We start from the raw sequence: 17,304 nt of genomic DNA on the forward strand, positions 1-17,304 counted from the left end.
CTGAGAGCATAATAATAATTTTTTCCTTTGAACAGCAAGCTACATCCTTATGTTCTGAGCCATCTCAATCAATTTTGCAGGACAAAAATCAAAAGTATTGGGAGCAGCGCTGTACACCACAGCTGCTAAAAAGCTAATTGAATAACACCGCCTGCTAATTTGTCTTGTGACAGTTAATATTAGCATACAGCATACAGCAGTTGATTCAATGGCTGTTTTTTCTTGCATTGTAAAACTGAAAGTATGGCAAGTTTAAGTTTGCATTGTTATGAGTGTGGTCCAATGTAAAATGCTCTATTTCAATCATGAATTGCTTTCTACATGTGCAAGGTATCGAGGACGAAAGAACCTTTCAGCTTGGAATCAAGATGCAGGGCTTCTATCATAGCCAGTGATGAACCTAAAACCATTCAGGATAACCTAGAATACCGATGTTGCTCCCATTAAGTTTACAGTGAAATCCATTCTAGCCTAGCTCTCTATGATGATTGTACAGGTATGGGATCTGTTATCCAGAATACTCAGGACCTGCGGTTTTCTGGATAACGTGTCTTTCTGTAATTTGGATCTCCATAACTGGAGTCTACAAAAAATAATTTAAAACATTAATCAAACCCAATAGGATTGTCCTGCCTCTAATAAGGATTAAGTATATCTTAGATCAGATCCCCAACCAGTAGCTCGTGAGCAACATGTTGCTCTCTAACACCTTGGATGTTGCTCCCAGTGGTCTCAAAGCAGGTGCTTATTTTTGAATTCCTGGCTTGGAGGCAAGTGTTGGTTGCATAAAAACCAGGTGCACTGCCAAACAGAGCCTCAATGTAAGTTGACAGGCCACATAGGGGCTACTAAATGGGCAATCACAGCCCTTATTTGGCACCCCAGGAGCATTTTTCATGCCAGTGTTGCTCCCCAACTTCTTTTACTTCTGAACGTTGCTCATGGGTTCTAAAGGTTGGGGATTCCAGATGGTAATCAAGTATAAGGTACCACAACTCTAATGGCCATTTTTAGTAGGGATGCACCGAATTCAGGATTCGGCCTTTTTCAGCAGGATTCGGCTTCGGTCGAATCGTTCTGCCCGGCTGAACCGAATCCTAATTTGCATATGCGGAGAGGGGAGGGAAATTGCGTAACTTTTTGACATAAAACAAGGAAGTAAAAAATGTTTCCCCCTTCCCACCCCTAATTAGCATATGCAAATTAGGAGTTGGGTTGGTATTCGGCCAAATCTTTTGCGAAGAATTGGGGTTCTCGGCCAAATCCAAGATAGTGGATTTGGTGCATCCCTAATTTTTAGACCCTCTTTTATGAAATATCTTGTGTAATCCTGAACACTTTACCCACATTGCATTTTTGCTTCACCTGCTTATGCTGAAGGAGCCCCAACAGAAAGTCACATCTTTCTCAATTCATGATTTTTTATTTCATATGTTCTACATTCATTTTGAATTTTGTTTTTTTTTAGGGTATGTACATAAAATCCACCTATGATGGACTTCATGTGATTACTGGGACAACAGAAAATGTAAGTATGTTTTAATAAACTGTAACTTTTTATTTTGTGCCAGTTGCTGTATAAAGCAGGATTAGTCCATTCATTGCAGTGTCTAGGCAGACCAATGTCTATTGGCAAAATCAGCACTGATGTAGGTGATTTGTTGCCCACCTTGTTGAGTCCCATTGATTAAAAAAAGAAATAATCAAGATCATTTGTTTCCATTGAAATTAGATGCCAAGAAGTCGTTTTAATTGTGGTGCAAGCTTAGTAAAATAAAAGAGTCCTCTGCACTCAACCCATTATCAATATATTTAAGACAGCGACATTTTGTGCATACTGCTACTAAAAAATGCCTTACCCTTTAAACAAAACAGGGATTGTTTGTCCATATATTGCAATATATTTAAGCTGGCCAACTACATCAAAGTCATCCCATATCTGGCCAGTCCTATGCTTAATTTTCATCTGATTCATTAAGAATTCTATTGCTTCATTATACATTTTACAAAGGGACTTGGTTTTACCTGCAACTTAACTTGCTGCTTTCAAAGTAAACCTCCATACTTGGCTGCCCTTTTATTAGACACCAGTGGGATCACCTGACTATAGTTGGGAAGGGTGGGAGCTACAACATGGAGCTGGTCACTGCTCCTGTATAAACTATAACAAACAAGGGAAAGTTGTGCTCACCACTATTTTTTAAAACCATTAGGCGGGGGTGCAATGAGGGTGTGACCACAAAATACATATAGTCAAATACAAGAGTCCTCTGCACTCAACCCATTATCAATATATTTAAGACAGCGACATTTTGTGCATACTGCTACTAAAAAATGCCTTACCCTTTAAACAAAACAGGGATTGTTTGTCCATATATTGCAATATATTTAAGCTGGCCAACTACGTCAGTCATCCCATATCTGGCCAGTCCTATGCTTAATTTTCATCTGATTCATTAAGAATTCTATTGCTTCATTATACATTTTACAAAGGGACTTGGTTTTACCTGCAACTTAACTTGCTGCTTTCAAAGTAAACCTCCATACTTGGCTGCCCTTTTATTAGACACCAGTGGGATCACCTGACTATAGTTGGGAAGGGTTGGAGCTACAACATGGAGCTGGTCACTGCTCCTGTATAAACTATAACAAACAAGGGAAAGTTGTGCTCACCACTATTTTTTAAAACCATTAGGCGGGGGTGCAATGAGGGTGTGACCACAAAATACATATAGTCAAATACAAGAGTCCTCTGCACTCAACCCATTATCAATATATTTAAGACAGAGACATTTTGTGCATACTGCTACTGAAAAATGCCTTACCCTTTAAACAAAACAGGGATTGTTTGTCCATATATTGCAATATATTTAAGCTGGCCAACTACGTCAAAGTCATCCCATATCTGGCCAGTCCTATGCTTAATTTTCATCTGATTCATTAAGAATTCTATTGCTTCATTATACATTTTACAAAGGGACTTGGTTTTACCTGCAACTTAACTTGCTGCTTTCAAAGTAAACCTCCATACTTGGCTGCCCTTTTATTAGACACCAGTGGGATCAAGCTTAGTAAGGCAGTTTCTAAAATTAAAATGCTTAGTATCTACCTGTAATGCGATTCTGAATCCAACTGTAAATGTCAATACACGTAAGGTTACTGGAACACATTATGGGAGATCTCCGCTGAGTAACTACTTTAATATAAGCAAAGAAAAATAATTTCTAAGTAAATTGATAGAAAGAGTTAAACACGTGCTGCTTGCAATAACATTTACAAATGGCTTTGAAATCATCGCAATTGTTTCATATATTGTAAAGTTGCTTAGAATGATATTTTCTTTCATTATACAAATACATACTGCATCTAAAGGGAATCTTTGGGGATATTTCCTTTAAATTAGGGATGCACTGAATCTAGGATTCGGCCTTTTTCAGCAGGATTCGGATTCGGCTGAATCCTTCTGCCTGGCCGAACCGAATCTGAATCCTAATTTGCATATGCCAATAAGGGGCGTGGAGGGAAATTGTTTGACTTTTTGTCACAAAACAAGGATGCAAAAAATGTTTTCCCCTTCCCAACCCTAATTTGCATATGCAAATTCGGATTCGGATTCGGTATTCGGTGAAGGATTCGGGGGTTCCAAAATAGTGGATTCGGTGCATCCCTACTTTAAATGAAGCTTAAAGGAACAGTAACACCAGAAAAGTGTTTTAAAGTAATGAAAATACAATGTACTATTGTGCTGCATTGGTGAAACTGGTGTGTTTGCTTCAGACGCTCTGCAATAGTTTATATTAATAAACAGATGTGTAGCCATGGGAGCAGCCATTCAAAGATGAAAAAAGAGAAAAAGGCACAGGATACACAGTTGAAAACAGTTAAGCTCAATGCTATATAAAGGTATCCTTTAGAACTTATCCGTTATCTACTTTGTATCCTGTGCTTGAATGGCTGCCTCCATGGCTACACAGCAGCTTGATAATATAAGCTATAGTAGTCTTTCTGAAGCAAACACATCAGTTTTACTAATACAGGGCAATAGTACATTATATTGTAATTCCTTTAAAACAATTAAATTTTTTGGTGTTACTGTTCCTTTAAATGTTACCTTATACCTGTAATGGATCTATGCTTAAATCACCTGAAAAATATGCTTGTACTAAGCCATTGTAGATGAAGATATTGATCTGTATTGACAAAAATATGTTTTGCACAACAAGAGAAAATGTGATTCTAAGCAATTTTATATATACTTTCATTACAATGTTCCAAGGATTTATAAATGTATCTATAAATGCAAAATGTATAATGTATTGTAAATGCAGTTGAAAGCAGTATGTGTTTATCCCTTCAAAGTTTCAAGGTTGGAATTTGCTTAAAGTTAGAGAGCCCTTTAAAGACTAAGCAGCACATAATAATCTAAATAGTAGGTGTATTTTAAATAAACCACTTTTTATATAAAACATTTCTTATGCTGCACAGGCAAAGCTTTAATGTGCTGTGCTCTTTGCTATTTGCAGCAAAACTATGATTAAACAGGTTCCCGCTGCTAGAGTCAATGTTTGTTAAAAATATATATATTTTAAACAGAAACTGCCCAGAAACTCAATCACCTCCCAAATAGCACTGTGGGCTAATAGTAATCTAAGGCCTAATGCTGGATAACATATAGTAATTAAAGTAATGGGATAGCAGAAATGTCATGAGCATACAGTATATCTAAAATTATTGGGTTACAAGAAACCCTTAATTAAAATGTTTAATGACTGTTTTTTTTTTTTTTTTGTTAATTTGATATATTTATTGATTGGCTGTTGGATTACTTAAGGGTTCTTTTAATCTTATAACCTTTAGATTTACTGTAAGATCAATAAATGATATTTACTTTATCAGGGTCCAATGTGCACATTTTGTTTTAACCTTATTCCAGCAAGAAAAATTAATGGGGAAAAAAAGAGTTTTGTACATGTTGGATGCCTGTACCTCCACTTTTGCCCCAACTGAAGCGCATGTAATAGAAAAATAAAGGTTTTGGAAAAACAGGCTCAGAAACCGCATATAAACCTTGCAGCACAGCATCTGTGGTTTCTGAGCCTGTTTTCCACAGCCTTTATTTTTAAATAGGAAAAATTTCATATAGAATGCACCTGCACCATTTATTGCCATTTACTCTTTAAAGGGGAACACAAAAACGCACCTTTTTTTTTAAAAAGCATATGCAGAATACTGTAAGGTAGAGCAGACATTACATGAATGATCTGCCCCTCCAACTTTGTTTACTGATCGGCCTCTAATATATCTATTCTATGACTTGCAGAGCCATAGCTATATATAAAATACAAATCAACAGTTAGCACGTGCAAATTCTCTAACTCGGAAATGTAATATAGGTCGCTAACAGAGAAATCGCTCGGAATACGAATTAATTGCAGTCATTGCGAACGATTTTTCCTTTTGTGAACATTCTGCAAACCCTTTGCCCCTCGCTCAATAGTAGAATATCGATTGGGAATTGTTATAGTTTGCAATAGGGCACAGTATAATGTATGTAATAAAACTTCTTAATGAAAAAGTTGTTACGTTTGCTCCAAACGTTTACGCCACCTTCAAGCAGGTCTTAAAAGTTCACAAAGCGCAATTAAGATTCACAATGCAATAAAAGCCTAATGAAGAATATTACATTGTAAGCTTTTATTATTTGTGGGCAAATTTGTTCTCATCATGAATGTTATTAAATTTCCCCAATGTGTGATGGAATTTGCCAATTCAATAAGGGGCTGCTCAGTGGAGTAAATTCATTGTAAAAAAAATTAGTTCCATTTCCCTATAATAGAAAAATATGACATTCAAATTAGATATTAATTTTTGGTTATTGTCAAAGGCTGATAATATTGTCCTACAACAGAAGTCTATGGAATGTAACTGCACTTGTTTTGAATTTGGTTTATCATAAAGTTCTTTCATGATTACAGCATTGATTGTCTTAACAATAAAGTGTAAAATATATTAATTCATATTATATAAGCCATGCATAAAATCATAGTGATTGTATATACTGTAGTATATTTTTATAGAAGACTTTTGTTAGTGTAGAGTCTCCATAAGAAATTATATTTCAATTATAATATATATTATATTCATTGCATTTATGTGATAGTCGCCTGCTGATCGATGCAAGAAAATTCATGCCGGAGATGAAGTAATCCAAGTCAACCATCAAACTGTGGTATGTATATTGCATTCAGTTCACTGTCATTTGGATTGTTCTGCATGAAGTCAAAGCTTTGCAAGAAATCTGCTATGATGCATATCCATTGACCAGAAACTTGTTCATGTGTGTTTAATATGGATGGAACCATAATGGCTGCTAAAACTGCTTTCGAGACATATTTTTGCATGGTACTTTCCGAATTCCAACAGTTTGTCGTGGTTTGTGGAAGTTAAAGATTAAAGGTTAATGGAGTAAAGGTGCAGGGAACAAGTAGAAATCAAAGTATAAAAATAGATTAATGTTGGTCATACAAGGGCTACCATCTTGGCCACTCCTGACCTTCAGTCTGCAAATTATTGGTTATTATAGAAGGACAAAACAACAGCCTATCCAACGCATATATGGGTGGAACATGGTCTGGTATCTATTCACAATTCAGGATATAGTTAATTTAAATGAGAACCACATCAGTGCATGCAGTCCTCTCTCAATGATTCTGCATGAGGTCCCTATGCAATCTTATTGTTCACTTAGCCAAGTGGGTAAAAACTTACACGTACTTATCTGGGATCCTTACAAGCAAGATTGGATCTTCTTGCACACTGTAAGGGGTTGGGGTGGTTTATAGTCAATTGCCTTTTTGTCAATGTGCCTTTTATCTAAGGATTGTAAGTTTTATGGTAGTAATGACTTAACCTATCAAAGAACTATCTATTCATTTCTGTGCAAGACTACGGGGCAGATTCACTAAAAGGGTGAAGTGGCTGTCGCTAGCGACAATTTGCCAGAAATCTCATCCGCAGGGACATCCGGAATCGTAACAGGCGTAGAGGACAATTTGCTAGCGAACGAGACCATTGCTAGTGTTCGTTCACACCCTATCGCCAGGCTACATTTCACTCTGGCGAACGGTCGTTACTCCGCAAATTCACTAAGATGCGAATTTTACTGAACGTTACCTCTTTTGCCAGAGTTTACTTCGCCACCTCAGAAAAAGTGAACTTATAAAACAAAGGTACATCTTCCTCAATCTTATGTCGGTATGTCGGAAATGCATTAAAGTTGTAAAAAATGCTGGCAACTTTTCTTTTCTTTTTTTTTTTTTAAAAGGGGGATTGCCTTCAAGAGTCTGAAATATTAAAGATTTATGTTTGAGGAATTTTTTAAAACTAATTTGAGGGGCATGCCACGTGTTTAAGGATGGGCTCTTGTCTATGGCATTAAAATATCTCCTCTGTCTTTATTATGACTCATTGGACATGTGTTCGAAAAAGTGGCCACGTCAAGCATTTGCACCAATATTACTGATAAAAATGTCCATAAGACTATAGGGTACCAGTCCTATTCAAATTAACCTAAACACAAGAATACTAGCGAAGTTTCACTAGGCAGAAATGAACGCTAGAGAAAATTCACTATGAAATGCTCACCCAGCCGAAGTAACGCTAGTGAAAACTCGCCAGTGTTTGGCTGCTGAGATGCAACTTCGCATTTTAGTGAATTAGCTTAGTGGTAACCAATTTGTGCCTGGCGAAGTGGCACAGAGTGTGGCGAATCGGTCCCTTAGGAAAATTAGCCCTTAAATTAGTGAATTTGCCCCATGTGAGACAATTCTTATGTAGTAGACTGCAATCATATAATTGATGAAGTGAATACCAAGATACCACCAAGGGTGTTGCTTTAAGAAAGAACTCCATGGTGTGGCTCGAGCCGGCACATCACCATGCGACGAAACGCATACGATGTGTCGGATGTCCTGAAGATACAGGAAGTGAAAGAGAAATCGCAGGTAAGGACTGCATTCGTCCGACTGTCAGATGAAACGTTTTCATCCGACAGTTGGATAAATGTAGTTCTTACCTGCGATTTCTTTCACTTCCTGTATGTTCAGGACATCCTACACGTTGTATGCGTTTCGTCGCATGGTGATGTGCCGGCTCGAGCCACACTTTGGAGTTCCTCCCAAAATCCTTGATCTAGAATTGTCCGTAACACTTGCCTTTTAAGCAATAGCAATCAGTAGGAAGCTGAAATGGATAAACCAGACTCTAAATGGTTTTGCAGGTTCTGTGGCCATCAGCCTGGTACCACTGATTTTGACTAACTGGGATTGTTATGTGAGAGATTATTATTATTATTATTATTAACATGTATTTATATAGCGCCAACATATTGCGTAGCACTGTAAAGTAAATGTGATTATACAACTACATCACATGAATTACATATATAGAATATATGGAGTAACAAACATCACAGTCAATACAGGTACAAAAAGGTGAGGAAGGCCCTATGCATAGGCATACAGTCTAAAGGGAAGGGAGTAATACACAAGGTGTGGGAGTGGGCAAGATCGAATTGAGTGGGTGAGAAATGTGGTATTGTATGTGGTGTTGCGTTTGATAGTTAAGCAGAGTGAGGGTAGGCTTCTCGAAAGAAGTGCGTTCTCAGAGATTTTTTGAAAGCAGAAAGGTTGGTAGAAAGTCGGACAGACCGTGGAAGAGCGTTCCAAAGGAGGGGTGCAGCCCTTGCAAAGTCTTGAATGCGGGCATGTGAGGAGGTAATGAGAGAAGAGTTGAGTAGCAGGTCAGTAGAGGAGCGTAGTAAGCGAGTGGGTGAGTATATAGAGATGAGTTCAGAGATGTAGGGTGGAGCAGAGTTGTGAAGTGCTTTGAAAGTCAGTGTCATTAATTTGAATTTGATTCTGAAAGGTAACGGAAGCCAGTGCAGGGATTGACAGAATGGCGAGGCAGAGGAGGAGCGGATGCTGAGGTGTATGAGCCTCGCAGCAGTGTTCATTATGGACTGGAGAGGTGACAGTCTCTGGAGGGGGAGGCCAATTAATAGAGAGTTACAGTAGTCTAGACGCGATATGATGAGAGAGTGAATAAGAATTTTGGCAGCGTCTTGGGTGATAAATGATCGTATTTTGGATATGTTCCTTAGGTGGAAGTGACATGATTTAACAAGTGACTGGATATGAGGAGTGAATGACAGGGCAGAATCTAGGATAACCCCAAGGCACCGGGCCTGGGGAGAGGGGGTGATAGTGGAATTGTTAACTATGATGGATACTTCGGTGTGGAGAGGGAAGGAGAGGAGAGTAGAGAGGCTGAGATTTGTATAGAACTGGGATTTGATGGAGGAGGTAGTGAAAAATGTTTTATGAAGCATGAGAGTGAAAGGAGGAGAAATGCAGGATAAAGCATGTTTGGAGTAAGAAGTTACAAACTAGCAGGTACAAACAAGTCAGTTTTCTTCTTAACCCAGATGGTTCACTGTTGATTGCAGGGGAATCCGGTTCCTTTTGCCTTGTCAATGCCTTGTCCAACTGTCTTGTTTAACTGTCATTTCTAAGCACTTGTGAAATTTTAGCACTTAGGAAAGGTTAGCACTCGTGCCATGCCCCAGACACGAGTGCCATCCCCAATACTGGGTCTGAATTTATATGTAGCAGATTGGGAAAACCAGAGCCTAATTAATCAATTAATCAATTAAATAGCTAGCAAAGGGCAGAGTTTTACAGACACCAGAACCAGGTTTGGGGCTATAAAAATATCTCTTGTTCACTGAGGAGGGGACACAGATGTGTGCTTTAGATATTTATCAAAGAACTAAAGTAGAATAGGCCTGACAGACAAAAGTTATTGGGGTTAACAAATACAAGTAGGGATATAGCAGAATTACCAGAATAAACAGTTGCAGTATATGGATATGGCAGTGTATGGATATAGCAGAATTACCAGAATAAACAGTCATCATTTTGCCTGCCACCTTCAAGTCAACCGACCCCTAAATCTTTAAATTTGTACTGAGAATAACTGACAGTGAGTCAGGGTTGAAATTTAGACCGAACATGGCTGTAATGTTTCTATACATACTATATCAATTTTATGGTTTGAATTTTGAATACTCTGTTACACCTTTATAATAGATAAATAACATATTATTGATTGCAAAATTAGAAATAGAATTGGATAATTTTACTGTACTAAATTAATTTTAGATTTAACATTTCCATTGCTTTCTATGGGAAAACGTCTAAAAGTTACTAAATCTGTTTTTTGTTTATTTTTTGTTTTAGTATTGGATATTACATTTAAGGGTGCAAGCACATTATAGTTTTAAACAATATCAGAATATAATCATTTAGAAACCGTAAATTGGCATTAAATTAGATGGAAACCGCATGCCATTCAGTTTGTTTTGTATCTTATTGTTTCTGGCATTAAAGGAGGGAGTGTTTATTGCTGATTAGTTTTTCAGCTATTACATTTAAGACAATGAAGCAGTGACAAAATGAACGTCTTGTAATCATAATGTACTACTATGGTTTTGAACAAAATCTTTAGGGAACATTTTTTCAGGTGGAATTGTTTTTTTTTTAGTTTTTTCTTTGCAATTTTCTGTTTAGTAATATGGCAGAAATGTCTTGTAAAATCTAGAATTTACGATTTCGGATTAAAAACATTGTTTGTTGCAAGTGGAAGAGTGTCTCTCCTGTGGGTGACATAGCACCTTGTGAAGTGAAGTCACTTATTGGGCAATTTTGTTTTGGTGCCTTGCTTTGATACATTGCTCTAGAATTTATTATATTTTCCATTGCTTAAAGCAGGACTGTTTAGTAATGGTCCTTTTCAAATTGAACATGAAACCCAAATATTTTCTCGTTTAAAAATCTCAGCTGTCAATCAAATATTGCCTGCCCCTGTGGAGCAGACAATTACTTTCATTTCCATTCAGCACTTATGTCACTGCACTCCCCACATCCCCCCCACTCGTTTAACCATTAAATTGTGAACTAGTGCATGGGGATGGACATCAGGTCCCCCATTCTGATGCATAAATAAGATTTTGAGATTATGCAAGGCTTGTCTTAATAAGTGTCCACAAAATGGCCCCTGCCTGCTTGCTATAATTATGAATTCCCAGAACAAAGGAAACAATATTAAAATAATGTAATTTGTGTAATTAAAGTTTATTTTGCTTGACTAACGTGATACAATAGGATTTGGAATATTTTTTTCAGGTGACCGGGTCCCCTTTAAGTTCTGCACATTTGAAAGTATACATTGCAAGTTACCCCTTTTGATGAGAGGGACAATAGGGAGAGCACAATTAGCATCTTGCTGGGAGTGCTCCATGGGCTGCTGCTTACTTTTTCATGTAGGAGACGGAGTGGGATGAGGTGGACCATATATCTAGTGCAGAGAGCACAAAATGGGGTGGTATTTTTGCTTTAAGTACTGAGGGGTACAGAAAGACATATAATTTACAGCCATCTTTAAAGTAGGTGGTATTCTGGTTATGCATTTGAACAGAATATGCAACTTTAAAATCAGTACAGGTATGAGACCTGTTATCCAGAATGTTCGGGACCTGGGGATTTTTTTAGATATGGGATATTTCTGTAATTGGATCTCCATGCCTTAAGTCTGCTATAAAATCATATAAACATTAAATAAACCCAATAGGCTGGTTTTGCTTCCAATAAGGATTAATTATATCTTAGTTGGGATCAAGTACAAGCCACTGTTTTATTATTACAGAGAAAAAGGAAATCATTTTTTAAAATTTGGTTTATTTTGATAAAATGAAGCCTATGGGAGATGGCCTTTCCATAATTTGAGCTTTCTGGATAACGGGTTTCTGGATAACAGATCCCATACCTAGTGATGGGCGAATCTGTGCTTAAAAATTCACAAAAGAGTCAATGGACATCAAACTAATTTTGATAGGATCGACAATTTTTATATACGCAACTATTTGGTCCAAATGCATTAAAGTCAATGGGCATCTGTTAAAATTGCCGAGCACTAAATTTTTTTTTCCGCCGGGGAATTGTCGCCGCAGTTTTGCCAATTAATTCGCTTGCAGCGAAACATGTAAATTTGCCGCAAATCCATGTCTAGCGCATTTATTCACCCATCACTACCCATACCTGTACTCTTTCATTTATGTCAAGTGAAAGGAGTGTTATGCTATGCAACAAGGCTATTTAGGTATAGATCTGTTTGCTTCATTCTGCATAAATTGTAATTGCTGTAATACCTTACCTAGCAAAGGCATCTATTTTATTCATCTATCTATTATGATTAACATTGCTGGCATTCAGCTGCTCCTAGGTTTAATAGAAGCAGTGCATTAGGTTCAGGGTGTTTGGTTTGCTTTCATTGTTCAACCTGCAGGTGCCTGAAAAAAGCCACTCACTGGTTGCTATGGGTTACTGCCCAGGTGCAAATTTGCCCTGTGTTTATAAATGAGCTCCACCGTGAGGTGGTGTTAAAATCTCGAAAAAAAAAATTTTACTAGAAAGATTTAATTTTTTAGAAAAATAAGTATTTTTTGAGATCTATTATACCCTGATGCAGCAAAAAAGACAGAATCCGAAAATCCGCTATTTCAGACCTGTTGAGGTCCTATATAAGTCAGGAACTATCGCCTATCTCAATTTGATGTTTTTATTGTCTGTGCTGCATTTAGCCTGAAAATCCAACTTTTGTTAGAAGACTTCAGATGCAGACGCTGCGTCTGCAACCGACAGTCATGTCGCGTCACATCAACAATGAGACACGATCCGACACTGGCATTACTTACCCTTTTTCCGTCGCATCCGACGTGATGCCTGCGATTTTTCGCAGAATGGCGGAATCGCCCGTGTAGTCCTGCCCTAAAAATGTTGATTTGGGTTAATGGGAGATGGCCTTTCCTTAATTCTGTGCTTTTTGGATAACTGGTTTCCAGATAAAGGATCCCATGCCTGTACTTGAATACCTTCAGCCCAGAAACACAAGAGCAGAGGAAATTTAAATCAACTTCACTTTTTCATACACCTACTGAAATTGAATTTATAATGCAACTGAGTGTAATTGGATTCTAGGAGGCGATTTGTGATAGCAGCTTCATAGTATAGTACAGGTATGGGACCTGTTCTCTAGAATGCTCGGGATCGTTGTTGTCGTCTGGATAAGGGATCTTTCCATTCTTTGCATCTTCATAGCTTAAGTCTGCTAAAAAGAATTAAAACATTAATTAAACCCAATAGGATTGTTTTGCCTCCAACAAGCATTATTTATATCGTAGTTGGGATCAAGTACAAGGTTCTGTTTTATTATTGCAGAGAAAAAGGAAATACTTTTATGAATTTTAATTTGATCAGAATTGAGTCTATGGGAGATGTTGTTCCCATAATTTGGAGCTTTCTAGATAATGGGATTCAGGACAACAGATCCCATACCTGTCCATAAAATATTTCTATCTATGTATGGAGTCAAGCAAGTAGTGTAGGTTAGAATCCTTGCATTTCTTCACACAAGGTATTTTTGATAACAGCAGGAAAATATGTACTAGTGCAGTAGTACCAGCCCATGACAGCCAATCAAACTGAAAATTTTATTATTCTTCCAATAACCAACTAATACAAATCAATGTTTGGTTGTTTGAGGTTATTGCCCTGGCGATTGTTTGCACAATAAATGAGCCTGGGGGTAATATGACGGGCGTTAAGTGTGTGTGTCCTGCCACTAGCAGAATCTAATTGTTGTTGCTTCCATGCAATAACCATAAGGATAATGCTAAGTGGAGGCTTGCTCATCAACAGTGTCGGACTGGCCCGGCGGGAAACCGGGAAAAAACCCGGTGGGCCCCGACCCTCGTGGGCCCCCGCCGGGCCAGAACCCTTCTCTATATATTTAGAATCGTGGGAAAAAAAAATTTTTCTGGCGATGCGCAGCGCCACCAGCGCATTCATGCCGAACGGCGCGGTTGCGCATGCGCGCCGAACGGCGCTGTTGCGCATGCGCGCCAAGCGGCGGTGTTGCTGGCCCGACGCATTTTAGTAGGGGTGCAGGGGGCCGGAGGGGGGCCCCTGGACAGCAGTCCCGGTGGGCCCCGGGCCCCCCAGTCCGACCCTGCTCATCAATATATTAATGTATAGGTTCCTTTCACATTGAAGGTGAGAGAATAGGTAAAGTTGGGAGATTTTTGAAACCTAATGAGCAATGGTAGGACAAAAAAATAGTACTGTTTAAATTTCTTGTTAAAATTGCTCCTATGTAAACAATTTCCTGAGTGTATATTAAGTTATTGTTTGTTTTATACCTTGTCGCCTCTTGCCTCTCAATAAATCTCTACTTAGCCTGAATTCTATAGAGCTTTTGCATAAAACAGTGCATGCCTGGCAATACCAGTAATAAGACATACATTACCTGCACTGCACCAAAAATACCTTTAAAGGACCAATTTTATAAAAAATGAAAATTTGTCCTAACATTTTAATTTTCTACAAATGTGATTTTTTTGATTTTTTTTTTAGCTATCACTGCTGTTGTGTTTGACCATCTTTTATCTGTTGTTAAAACAGAGTCCATTGTGCTCAGTGAAGCCCTAGCCCCGACATATTTATGACTCAAACTCATAGTTTGAAATACATATTTTACCGTGTCTAGAAATGGTGGAGTGTAATGGAAGATTGTCATCTTTTAAGGGCATTTTCATTTTCAGGTATTTCTAGTCTTATTATTTTTAATATTTTCCACAAACCTGTCTAATGCTGTCAGTTCTAGTTCTCTCATGCCAGCTGGAAATATTGTAATGCTTACCCTAGTAGTTGCAGATGCCGACTTTACCTCTGTACACGCACTAGCATGTGCACAACAACATTCACCTACAATGTATTAACCCCTGAATAAATATGTACAATTGAGGGGTGGACTGAACTTCTCAACTTAGAAAGGCTGGCTCATTATAATGCAGAACAAGCAAAAGTGCATTATTTTTTGTAATTGCTACACTGCAGGTGAACAAAGTTGGAACATGGGCGATTTGGGCAACGATGAGTAGTTTGTTGGTTTACAAAGTTCCACTTGTGATTTAGGAGATGTACAAAAAAAAAAAGATAATATAACAATATTTTTTATAGTTTTAGATGTTTTTTCTATTTTCAGATTCAATATATTTCCACGGTTGGGGTATAATAAATCTCTAAATTCTAACCAAAAAAAACCCCTTGAAAACTCGAACCTTAATAAATCTGTTCCATAAAGTGTAAAACCATGAAAAACTTCTGCAAGTAAAAGCACTCGTGGGTGGTTAGTGATGAGTGAAAGTTTTCACTAAGTTTTGCTGTGAAAATGACACCCATAGACCCTAAGGGTAAGGCCAGACGAGGAGATTCGGGGAGGTTTTGTCGCCTGGAGACTAATCGCCACGTCTTTTGCGCGACTATCTCCCCGAACTGCCTCAGCGTTTTTTCCCCATAGGCTACAGCGCAAAATCGCATGCGCTAATGCACACGCGGCGATGCGTTTTCAATAGTCGCCCAAAGTTGCCTCGAGGCAACGCGGCAATGAGTTTTCAATAGTCGCCCAAAGTTGCCTTGAGGCAACTTTGGGCGACTATTGAAAACGCATCGACGCGTGTGCATTAGCGCAGTCGATTTTGCACCTTAGCCTCTGGGGAAAAACCGCAGTTCGGGGATATAGTCGCGCAAAAGACGTGGTGATTAGTCGCCAGGCGAGAGAACCTCCCCGAATCTCCTCGTCGCCTTACCCTAATAGATGAAAAAAAATTGTCAGGCGTCAAATTTGTCGCATGTCAAAATGTTGTTGCCCATACTTTTCAATGCATTTCTGCAAATTTTCAGTTTCGTGAATTTTTGGCAAAGCGAAATGGGTCAGATTCGCCCATCACTGATCAAGGTCCTGATCGTATTGGTCCGTTTTTAGCCATTCAGACTTTGAAGCTTTTAGGGGTTTTAGGTTTTTTTTTTTTTCCATTTAGTAATTGCCCAAAACATTTTTGGGGTTTCAAGGTTCCCATAAATGTACATCTTCTCTTTGAATAATAGTCTTTGATAAAGTGGCAGTATTTCTTTTTGACTGATCAAATAAAATATGCTTTTTTTACGTTCTTTTACATTCTGTTAGTGGATACCTCTCCTATACACCATATGTAGTTGCAGGACCATGGAATTTGACGTTATTTATATGTGCACATACTCTCCAGTTGTATGGGGGGCATCATCATCATTATTGACAGAAAAAGCATTGTTGGAATAAGACATGATCGCCTTTTTGCCAGAACAAAATATAAAATACTTCTACTATTAACCATTCCCCCTGGACCCACATACTGCAAATAAAAAATAAATAAATAAATAAAAAGTTAAATGATGTCTTGCCTATACCTCGACTAAAATTTTTCTCTGTTGCTTCTTTGGTCCTAGTTCATATATCTGCAATAATCTATTTTGTTGGGGTGGAGTTTACAACACTGCAGGATTAAAGCAGGTAGATGTAGAACATTAATTGCAACAGGCTAATATAGTACCCACTGGGATTTCTTCGGACATCCAGATGGGCTAATGATTTTCATTCTAAAGAAGTCTAATTTTGATGTTTCCCCAGAAAGGTCTGTAGAGACCCTGAGATTTGGGTGTATTTATCTCAGGCATTTCTCTTTAGTATTTGGACACCTAAGGGTCCTTTAGTTAACTAAAGGCAGCTATGTCCCTTGCTGGGTCCAAATAAGTTCATGGAGATTGTCCACTAGATGGCACTGTTTGTCAAAATAAAAGGGTTTAGCACCATGCGGTCTGGGTCTGTCCTGGGACTTTGCCTCAGTGTGAGGTACTACAGGTCCAGGTCTGCCGGAAAAGTTAGTGAAGCGTGAGATAGGGATAGTATTACAGTAATAGTCGCTCTAGGAGTGAAAGTCAGCACAGGGTAGCTAGTGAGCAGATGTGGCTCCAACGAGGAGAAATAGTGGGGTTAGGACCCCGTGGTATTTGAACCACTAGTGCAGGGACTACAGTGGGTGAGTTGAGGACCAGATAGGATACCAAGACCCAAGACCCCAGGCTGAATACAGTGGGTGAGGTGAGGATCAAGTCTGGTGCCAAGATACAAGACCTCAGGCTGAGAAACCCTTGCCTAAGTGCTTCACCAGAGGGATAGTGCCCAGTGAGAGTGGTAACTATTCCCCAAGTCTATTGTTTCTGTACCTTTGATATCTATTGAATATTAGCCCGTCTGTTGCACCTTGCCCCCTGGAGGGAATACTACTGTTTGAAGCTACTCTATGATTACTGT

At 38.4% G+C, this 17,304-nt stretch overlaps 1 protein-coding gene across 7 annotated transcripts in view; it reads left to right on the forward strand.

Annotated features, from left to right (window-relative positions):
- cnksr2.L (connector enhancer of kinase suppressor of Ras 2 L homeolog) overlaps nucleotides 1-17,304 on the forward strand; it is a 205,617-nt gene that overhangs the window by 69,310 nt on the left and 119,003 nt on the right. For all 7 annotated transcript variants that reach the window (XM_018245021.2, XM_018245025.2, XM_018245020.2 and 4 more), the window contains 2 exon segments: nucleotides 1,469-1,528; nucleotides 6,161-6,229. In XM_018245021.2, coding sequence (XP_018100510.1) covers nucleotides 1,469-1,528; nucleotides 6,161-6,229 — 129 coding nt within the window.

This window comes from Xenopus laevis, chromosome 2L, assembly GCF_017654675.1.
Source record: "Xenopus laevis strain J_2021 chromosome 2L, Xenopus_laevis_v10.1, whole genome shotgun sequence".
Classification (NCBI taxonomy): Eukaryota; Metazoa; Chordata; class Amphibia; order Anura; family Pipidae; genus Xenopus; species Xenopus laevis.